Below are 9,971 nucleotides of genomic sequence, written 5' to 3' on the forward strand. Positions count from 1 at the left end.
ATTGTAATCGCCCCCTGGGTCGAGTAATATTGTGTTCACAGTTACCATTAAGTGACCTTCAGTGTGACCAGTATTGGGTTGCATGTAATGAGACATGTTACAGTCCATAATGGGGGTTAGGTAAACAGTGAAGTTGGGGAATGTGAGCTATGAGGATGCGAGATGGGACAGGCTGCAGATGAAGGGAAATTACTGTTGAACTCTGCTTTCCCTCCTCGCTGGGTAAGATGGCGCCTGACGCTGACCTGCCCTCCTCCCTCCCTCCTTTTTCTGTCTCTCTCTCCCCCCGTCCCTCTCCCTCCAGCTCTGGGCCATAAATCCGTTGTTGTTTATGAAAATTTACAACATAGCCATACAAGTTTACGACGCGGCCCGGGTTCCCATTGGCCGCAGCTTGTCACGTGGCTGGGAGCCATGAACATGAACTTTTTTTTCTCCTTTTTTATATTTAATTTTCAATTGCGGGCTAGAGGAGCCTTTCATTTAACAGTCTCGGGCTTCCACGGGAACCTTTTCACAGGCGACCTTCGTCATTTTACCATGTCTCACATGTACTTTTGGGGATTTTTCTAAGGGGTGAGGGGTGAGATGTTAGGCAGAACCTCGACGAGCAAGGAGCTTACAGTAAGACATGCCTGGATCACTTGGGTGCCTTGGCGGGCTCCTGAAAGGTAACGGAAAGATGAGACGAAGGAACCGACCCCCATGGAGAACCAAGCTTCCGTAAGGGGTCTCAGCCGGGAGACTTTTCCCCGTCACTGCACCTGCCCACTCCCTCCAGTCACCCCCCTGTGTTTACATGCAGAGACCTTCACAAGGTAAGGCAGCTTACGCTCGTCAGCCGGTGCATGTGGTTGACAATGTACTTGTTTGCATCTTCTTAAAGCAAGCAACTTACTTTATGGTTTCGCCGGCTTTGATTTTTGTTAGAGATTGAAATCCTGGAAAGGAATGGTTTCGTGTTACAGTTGATCTTTATCAGGATTCCCATCATTGATGCTTCGTGTTAAATCTGATTTATCAGATTTACAAGCTCTTATTTGATGATGATGATTATTATTAATAATATTTTAACATTTAACATTCATTTTTGCAGTGAGCTTAGTGTTGTAGGCTGTCTGGATTGTATTTGTTGGTGGATTTAAATGGGGATGTGCTTTCGGGTGGATGGATGATGGGCAAAGTATGCGCTCTTTGACGCCCTCCTGTGGAGGCAGTGGGGCTATTGTGCTTGCAGCTCTGCGTGTTTTTCTTTTCTTTTTTTTGCTGCAAATGAGAGAGGTCGACATCTGTGCATCCACGTGTTTTATTCTATGTGCCTTGTATTTGTGCATGTAGGCCTTAGCGTGATGTGCATGGGGTTAATAAACAGGATGACAACCACTAAACATTATTAAACTTAAAAATGCATTTTAAAATGATCAGATATTTTAATTGTAAAATGTTTCTTTCAGTCTCTGTCCATAGATGCTGTTGTTCCCGGTGTTGCCGAACGTAAAATCATAACATTCATGTTGCTAGACTGTAATTAATATTTAATAAAATGCATCGATGCAAAAAAACATGCAATGTATCCCCCAATCAGTCTTAACAGGGTGATTTAAATGCATCAATTGCAGTGATAAATTTCCCTGTTGTATATGTCATTTCTGCATAAAGAGTATGATTTTTTTTGCTTGAACGACCGTAATTTCTTGGGGTAACACATGGATTATAGGCCACGAACAAGAAAGTGACTTTAAATGTTTGCTCAGAAGCTACTACGAGTGTGTGAGTGTGCCTGCAAAGTCGGAGAGCACCGCCCCCCTTCCTTCACCAGTGACCATCGTACCCCCTTCACCCCTCTCTCAACCCGACAAGTCAGACACCAGCGCGCTCTCACTCTGCTCTCCTTTCTTTTCGATGCCTGTGTTTTAGTTCCTGGGTGTGTCCCTGGCTCAACTCAGAGAAGTAATTTTCGTGGGAACTTTGTTGCCATTGGCCAACCATAAATCAGCTGTTGTAGCTCGACTGTTTAGCCAACACAAACTCCGCGCATAGCTTTCCTCTCATTGTGGGCCAACACTGGGTGTGTAGGAGCCCGGTATTCACCCTTCCTAAAGTCGCGCCTTCTGGGAGTGTGTTAACGCACTCTCTCTCTCTCACACACATACCTGAGACTGAATAAATCCATCCCACTGTTCCTGTCAGTCTTAACACAGGAATGGGCTTGTGCTGGGTAAATGCTCTGCTCCAGGGAAACGGCATGTGGAGGAAACCTTAGGACAAGTCACTGCCTTCGAGAGGCGAATGTGCCATAAAAATTCCACAGGGAGTAAAACAAACGGGAAGCGCCGGACTGCGCCATGCCTGTTTCGCTTCTTTTAAAATTTGTGATTTCCTTCATGAATTAATTTGAAAGAAAGTCTAAAGCTGACGAACCGTTTTCAAATGGTGAATCGGTCCGGTTACAGCGTTAAACGAAGCTGGGCCAAGTGTGCTGAGGTTTATTGAGCAATGATACATGACTGCTGCAAGGAATAGCTTCTAACATATCTAAAAATAACATTATTATTTATTATCAATGATATTTTTGACGGTTTCAGTGATCGATTGCACAGCTGTGTTGAGAAATTGTTTTGGGAATTTTTTTTAATGATCACAGTGGCAAAAATGAGGAGAAAATCTCAAGATCGCCTTTTCTCTGTCATCGTAAATACGTATGTGCTTTTTGTATTAACCCCTGGGAATATAAATATGCTGTTCAGCTTTCACCACACTCGCAAAATAATGTTAAAGTTTGATTGAGTATTCTACATTTCGGGGACTTAAAAAGCATCAACTTCACTTCTAAGCAGCAAATCCTTTCACCGTGTCATTTTTGCAATAAAGTCTATTTTTTCCACCCCTCCACTAATTCCATTAAATTCAAAAGTCATACTTAGCAAAGCCCCGGGCGTTGTAGTTTCTCAGGTTATAAAAAGAAGAAATAATCAATCTTTAGCTTATATGTAAACAAATAAAAACACGAGAAACTGCAGCTTGGCATGATTGACTGTTTAAAGGTCAATATAGCAGAGGAGTCGCCGTTAAATAAGAGCAAAATAACATCGGGTTTGGCGCAAAAGGCTTGTAATAGCTATCATCTGAGCATCTGTTCCATGGAGGGCCATAGTTATATATTTTAACCTGCTTATAAACGACATTCGTGTGTTCATATAAAGCCCATATTTATAGTTATTAATTTTTCAAAGTGGCGTAAAAAAGCAGGCCTCGGATAGCACTTTCTGTGGCTTTATTCGATAAAGTGATGTTTAGCTTTTATTCTTCCCCCAAACATTTATTCATTAGTCTTTTTTTTTTTTTTTTTGCTCTTGAAGTCGTTCAGATATTTCATGATAAGGCTATATCATATGAGAGAAAACGCAGCTCTGTTGCGAATGGGCTTTTATTCTATTAAGTGCGCAGACTGTTTACACTCATAGCCCATCATAACATGCATAACGGATTCTGATCGAATTATTTCTGTACACTATCACCGCCGAGATTGCACTCTCAGCATGTCACTTGTTGTATTGTTCAGGAGCCTTTCTTCTTCTTCTTCTTCTTCTTCTTTTTTTTTTTTTGCCGCAATGGTCGTTAACCTCCGAATGACCCCGTGTGCAGCCCACGTCTCGGAAAGCGCCGCAGACACGCAGTGCAACTGTTGAACCAGAGGATGGCGCACCACGACAATCCAAAACACCCAAAGCCCCGGCTCAGAGTTTGCCCTAGCCACGAGCGCAGGGAAAGCGCGCACCCCTTATATCCCACCCAGTATTTCCTGCGTGCACGAGTTTACCTCTGGAGGTCACCGAGCAGGATTTACGACTGGTCAACAAAAGCACGTGATTCTTCGCCATACCCCATATTTGGGTGCCTACGTAAGAGAGAATCAAGTCCATGTCCCACTCATTTCCATAATTCATCATAAATTGTGCAAGGGTGCTATAGGACGCGCTAAAGCATAAGAGCCACAAATCAAGAACACAGGTTATGCTATTTTACCTCTAAAAATAACCATCAAAAACAAGAGCAATACCTACAACAAGCAAACGGTGGAACTGTCAACAAATGAGCTCCTATTTTGTGAACTCATTCTGCGGTCGCTATCCCAATGGCGCGGACTTCCAGTTACATAATTATGGAGACCACAGTACGGCAAACGAGCAATATAGAGACTCAACAGCCATGCATTCCAGCAGGTATGGCTACGGCTACAACGGGATGGACCTAACAGTCGGTCGGACCAGTACCGGACACTTTGTGGGAAGCGAGCGGACACCGGGCTACTCCCCGAGTCACTCAGCGGCGACAACACCCGCGGTGGAGCCTGTCAGGTACAACCAGTCCGCAAGCAGCACCGGGAACTCGTCTCTATCGCCTCCACCTGACTCTCTACCGTGCTCCTCGGTCGCCAGCTCGTCCCCAGTGACCGAGACACAGTCTCAGCACAGAGCTGTGAAAAACTCCATAACGACCCCGTGCTCAACCCCGTGCTCAAACTCGAACGGAGCCACGCTGCTGCTCAGCCGGGACTGTGTGTCCAAAGCTTCCCCTCTGGAGGAAGAGAAGCCCGCGGGAAGTGCACCGACAACTCCTCAAAATGTAACCGACTCAACACAGCCTCAGATATACCCGTGGATGAGAAAACTACACATAAGTCACGGTAAACTGCTTTGTTTAATGACTTCGTACTGATTTTGATCTTTTGTAAAAAACAAAAAGCTGTTGTCTGACTGTTTGTTTAAAAAAAAGAAAGTGAGAAAAGGGACGTGGGATCATCTTATTTAGGACATTTTATGAGCACAAGCCAAATTTTGGCCATTCTGGCGTTAAAGTGATAGAAAGAGCACAAATAAACGTAGTTTTGGAAAAGGGGCATGTGGCGCTATGTGCACCTCTCACCTGTTTGGTTTATATTTGGTTAGCAAGACTATCAGGTACGGGATAGTGTAGCAACAGATGCGAGGTTAGACTAGTTAAATGTATTTGACCTTTTTCTACACTTGATATTTACTAAATGTGCGTTTTAAAATGGTTTTAAATAAAAAGAGGATACTTAAAATATTTTTTGCTATTAACCCCCTTTCTATGGACTCAGTAGTAAAAGTGTGTGGTACCTTGTTACTTGTAAGTTTTAACCATTCAAGCTCTACAAGGTGCCAGTCGTGTGGCAGCGATTAAGACATTCATACCTATAATATTACCAAACACAAGATTGTAAAATTGAAAGAAACGTCTTCAAGAAAGTTGGCGCAAAAGTAAAATTATTATTTAATTCTTCTGCGTCTGATCTGTTTTCTCTTTTTTGTGTGTACAAGATTTGTCTGGGCCAGAGGGGAAGCGGGCCAGAACTGCATACACTCGGTACCAGACCCTCGAGCTGGAGAAGGAGTTCCACTTCAACCGGTACCTGACCCGCAGGCGGAGGATCGAGATAGCCCATGCCCTCTGCCTCTCAGAGAGACAGATCAAAATCTGGTTTCAGAACCGAAGGATGAAGTGGAAGAAGGACAACAAACTAAAAAGCATGAGCATGGCGGCTGCAGGCGGAGGAGCCTATAGGCCCTGATTTTTACACCTTTTAATCCTGAAAAAAGAGCACTTCAAAATAAAAAAAGCAAAACAAAGATTGTCATATCAACTTCTCCTCCTATTCCAAAAAAGCGCAGAGACTTAGCGGGCTGTGTGAGAGAAGGGACAGAGGGGAGGGTCAGCCTATCTATAAACCTTCTGTATGTCCAACAACAGTCCCTTGTATTCCTTAATATAATTTCATTTTTATCCCTACCGTGGTTATGCTTATGTGAGTAAAATGCATTATGTACAGTTCTGTCTAGATTTAGAAGATGAAAAAAGAGACATGAAAATAAATGTTTGCTTAAATTATTTCTTGTTCAGACGGGAAAAAAAACGTTAAATAAATAAAAGCTTGAAATGCTACCCGCCTAGCGCAAATAAATCCATATTTTCTGTGTGATGCACTCAACAATAACAGCTTAATAAGTAGAAGGTTGAGGTTGAGCTACATTTGTGTTTGACCTTTCTTTTCTCTGTATGTACTGTATATGTATGTATTTATTTGTTTGGTGTATTGTACCGAGTTGTCAGATAACTTGCTTCCAAAAGTAGAACCAGCAGTAAAAGCCTTGTGTGGTTATTGTATGTGTTGTGAACACACGTGGACAAAGGTGCCGACTCACCCTTGTATGTACAGTAGCTGTGCCTTGTATCTTTTTTTTTTTTTTTTTTTTTTTTTTTTTGCAGGAGCTGCTTTTATTCTCTTTCTTTCCTTATTATTTTATTATTATATATATTTTTTTCTTTTTGCGTTCTTCACCTGGACGCAACATCTGAGTAAAAGCGTGTTTTAGCTGTTTTTAGGGTCCCACCGTAAATCTTATCGCAATGTGTATTATCTCCATCGTGATAAGGTTTTTTTTCTTTCTTTTTTTTTTTTTTTGTAAATGTTTTTCAGAAGACTGGAAGTCAAACTATAGTATGATAATAATAATGATGTTCATGATGACGACGATGATGGCCAGAATAATAAACTTTGTACTGGAACGGCAACACCTCACTGAGTGCACGTTTTTGTCAAATCTTTCAGATGGATTTTTTCGTGTGTCAGGGCTGCTGTTTTGAGGGGGGGAGGGGGATTTTTGGGAGTTTTGCTGGTTAATCTAAAAATCTTAAAGCCACTTGTATGAGCTCTCAGAAAAAAAACAAGCTGGCAAAGTTTCCTCAAATCTCTTTGAATTCAACAGGTCCTCTCGTATTAAAGCATCCAGTTTTACTCACCTTGCTCAGGCGCTGGGGTCCTTAACTGACTTCAGGGGCCGGGGGTCCCCCCTTTGCACACAGACTATTCCCAGAGAATTAGCTCGACTTTTCTTGCTGTAAACTTTATTAGGGCCGTTTCTGGCTCTCTGACATTTGGGTGCTAAATGAATGGGGGGTTTGTCTATGAATTAGATCGTAAAAATCATCCGGAGAGCGGCCAGATAGGCTCACTGGCCATAAACGGTCACGTGGTAGCCATTAAAGTAAGTTTTATGGTTTTGGGGAGTTGACAGTATATTGCACATAACATATAATCGCACTGACGGCGAGGCTTCGTCTGACTCTCTCTTTGCAGGCTGTAAGTGTTACTTGACCGGTACAGACCAGCTCTATTGCTCAGTCTTGCCTCAGTATGGACCGGACGTTCTCCAGGATGGGGACCGCGTCTGTGGGTAAGTTTCACCAGACTAGACGGTAGCTTGAGAACAGCCAGTCTGTGTTAAACAGCCTTATTATTGTATTCGCTCCCTCTATCCGTCCCTATTAGTCCATTACACTAATTTGTCAGTTGTGGAGTGCTGAATACTGGTCTCGGCAGATGTTGCGCAGGGTTGGGTCCAGCTCATGGCTATTTAATTGCTTCCTTCCCCGTGTAACTTGTTTCCCTCCATCTGTGGTGTAACTCATAATCCATTTTTACATCTTGGATAATTATCTGTGTCCATGTCCACCCCCACAAACCTCAACTTGTTGTCGTTTTATTACATTGGAGAAGTCACAGAGCGTGCGCCAGAAAGTTTCCAGGGGGCTCGTGGAGCGTGTAGATTTCCTTGATAAAGTTAAGGGTTAATGCAGGCCTACAGATTTACAGCTCGCTTGATTGGATTCTGTATGTGCTGATGACTTCTGGAACTTGTGGGTCCATCGCTAAAACAAAAGTTGCAGTTGTTCTGCTGAGCGCTGCATGCGCGCCACATGTTGGCACGGTATATGGCTTTAGGGCAGGCTGTAAACAGTGTCAAGTAAACACAACAAGGGAAGAAACAACAGCAGGGACACGTTTAAAAGGAATTCCGTTTTGTGTCAACCAAGTCGGTTGAAAACTTCAGATGACCTCTTAAAAGTCACTCTCGCTTTGTGGTGACCTTTTGTCCGAGCAGAGTCGGGGCCAAACGGGTCACTAGTGGACACAGACTTACAGAAACATGATCTGAAAATGAAAGTGTAAACTGTATATTGTTTATTATTTTTTTCTGTGGAAGAACTGGTCTCATTTTTACATTTTTTTTCTTTTCCCGCACTACAGGATGTGCTACTGGATGCGCGCCTTCTCTTCATTGAAATTTTCGGTGCAAATACGCACGAAATCGACTAAAACTGAAAATATTTTGATCTTATAAGTCTTATCATGTTTTGCCAGCCAAAAAACTTGCTGAATGTCTCGTGAACTTTGTTGAATTTGTTGATTCAGCGGGTTTTCAAAGGTCATGCTGTCCGCCAGTCTGAATAATTTAAACATCAAAGTTTCTCTGTTTTTGTGCAGAGGCCTTCATCATTTTTTTTAATTCATCGGTGAATTCTGAACCTTATGACACGAAAACAAATATTTATATCGTCAAATGACTTTAAATAGTTTATACTTTAGTATATGTTCACAAATGCTGGGAGGCATTTAAAATCTTGGCACCTTTAAAAGTGTCATGGATTGCTTAAATTGATTTGATTTCTTCTCATAATTATCGTCATCATCATCAGTATTATCAAGAAATCCGAAAATTCGGCATTTGCATTTCGTTCTCTCAATCCTTGATGCAGTGCTTTGCGAGTTTTTATTACGCGTGTGTAAAGTAGACGCCAGCCTAACAGAAACACAAATTTATACTCTTTCCAGTTTGATTTGAGACATATTGAAAATAAAACAGGACGGGGTGGAGGAAGGCTGTTTGGAAATTAAAATCCTTGCCAATATTTCAAAAGGAGATATTTCGACAGGGCCCCATGTGCGGCATACTGCCAGGCAGAGAAAGAGAGAGAGAGAGAAAGAGGGGAGCGCAGCAGGTTCATCTGGAGGTCAGCCACAGCACCAAGATAAATCTGCATCCTCTCTGAGCCACCAGCAGAGCTCGCTTTAGGCCAAGTTCACTGTCACCCTGCTGCATAGAGAGAGAGGAAAAAAACCACACTGGCACATCCGCGGTAGCGCGCACACGCACACACTCACGTTAATGACACGTTTGCTTGGCGTTGCCTATAAGCATAATGCGTAAAAATGAAATTACCAAAGGATGGAGAGCCTGTGGTAATATCCTGCACGAGAGGAAAAGACTGCGCAAGAATAGTGGGAGGAAAACTTGCAGTGTTGCCTTCAACAAAGACTTTTGGCTGCTGTGGTTGCTCTAACACTAATGAGTGATTTGCATATTTTACGGCCCTATTAGTCTTGAGTGGGAGCCCGCCGGATTTATCTTACGTCTTTGGGAACATCACAAAGCTACAATTGCATTTTAGATCTTGTGCTGGCATCTTCGCTGCTTATAAAATTTTTGACAATGATCATTGTGATGGCATGAGATGTAGACATTGTTAAAATCATTTTTTTTTCGTTTCAAAGGGTATGGAGGGATGCGCGGGGGGGTATCTCACTGGGCTGGGGCTGATGAGAGCGAGATAGCTGCAGAAGAGGAGGAAAAATTGGGGTCAAAAGTTTACGCGCTGAACAACTCTCCGTCATCTGTTCACTCGGAGCCTGATGCCAGCCTTATAATAGCGATCTTGACTCTCCACACAAAAGACAGAATAGCTTTGCATTACATATGTTGCATGGTGCACTCCAGGTGAACCCTGGATGCGCAGTGACCTCGCGTTTGAAACCGGGGGAGGAGACCCCCCACCCGTCCCCAGCAACAAGATTGAGTGGTTGGCGTTTTATTAGGGCGGCTGATTGGTGAATTTCCTTTGAATAAATTGCATTTGATATGTTTGGGGACGAGGGCAAAATTAGCATTTTGAGGATTGATACTCTCGACCCGGTCACAGGGTAATGCGAAGGCCCTCGTCCCCCAAAATGAGCCCCCGGATCCCTTAAAAAACATTTAGCCCCACTCTTCCTGATCAACTGAATAGAAGCCTTTAAAAAAACTGAAATGGCACAGATGTTGCGCCTCATA

General features: G+C 43.0%; 2 protein-coding genes across 6 annotated transcripts in view; both read left to right on the plus strand.

The window, feature by feature from the left end:
* The first annotated feature begins 36 nt into the window (after positions 1 to 36).
* Positions 37 to 9,971, plus strand: part of hoxa3a (homeobox A3a) — a 31,873-nt gene continuing 21,938 nt past the window's right edge. For 3 of the 5 annotated variants that reach the window (XR_005609831.1, XM_039605510.1, XM_039605514.1), the window contains exons 1-2: positions 37 to 818; positions 7,160 to 7,256. The gene's annotated coding sequence lies outside the window, so the exon portion shown is untranslated. The remainder of the gene's footprint in view (positions 819 to 7,159; positions 7,257 to 9,971) is intronic. The other 2 variants (XM_039605513.1, XM_039605515.1) reach the window with 1 other exon arrangement.
* hoxa5a (homeobox A5a) lies at positions 828 to 6,594 on the plus strand. Its single transcript, XM_031756116.2, has 2 exons — positions 828 to 4,687; positions 5,343 to 6,594. The coding sequence occupies exons 1-2, from the start codon at positions 4,093 to 4,095 to the stop codon at positions 5,591 to 5,593; spliced, it is 846 nt and encodes a 281-aa protein (XP_031611976.1). The 5' UTR covers positions 828 to 4,092; the 3' UTR covers positions 5,594 to 6,594.

The sequence above is a fragment of the Oreochromis aureus genome, linkage group 22 (assembly GCF_013358895.1).
Source record: "Oreochromis aureus strain Israel breed Guangdong linkage group 22, ZZ_aureus, whole genome shotgun sequence".
NCBI lineage: Eukaryota > Metazoa > Chordata > Actinopteri > Cichliformes > Cichlidae > Oreochromis > Oreochromis aureus.

What these genes read in the sequence shown, in the direction of transcription:
- hoxa5a (XM_031756116.2), top strand. Translation starts at nt 4,093, where the DNA reads ATGAGCTCCTATTTTGTGAACTCATTCTGCGGTCGCTATCCCAATGGC. An exon ending in AAAACTACACATAAGTCACG is followed by an intron (nt 4,688 to 5,342) that starts GTAAACTGCTTT and finishes TGTGTGTACAAG; the next exon opens with ATTTGTCTGGGCCAGAGGGG.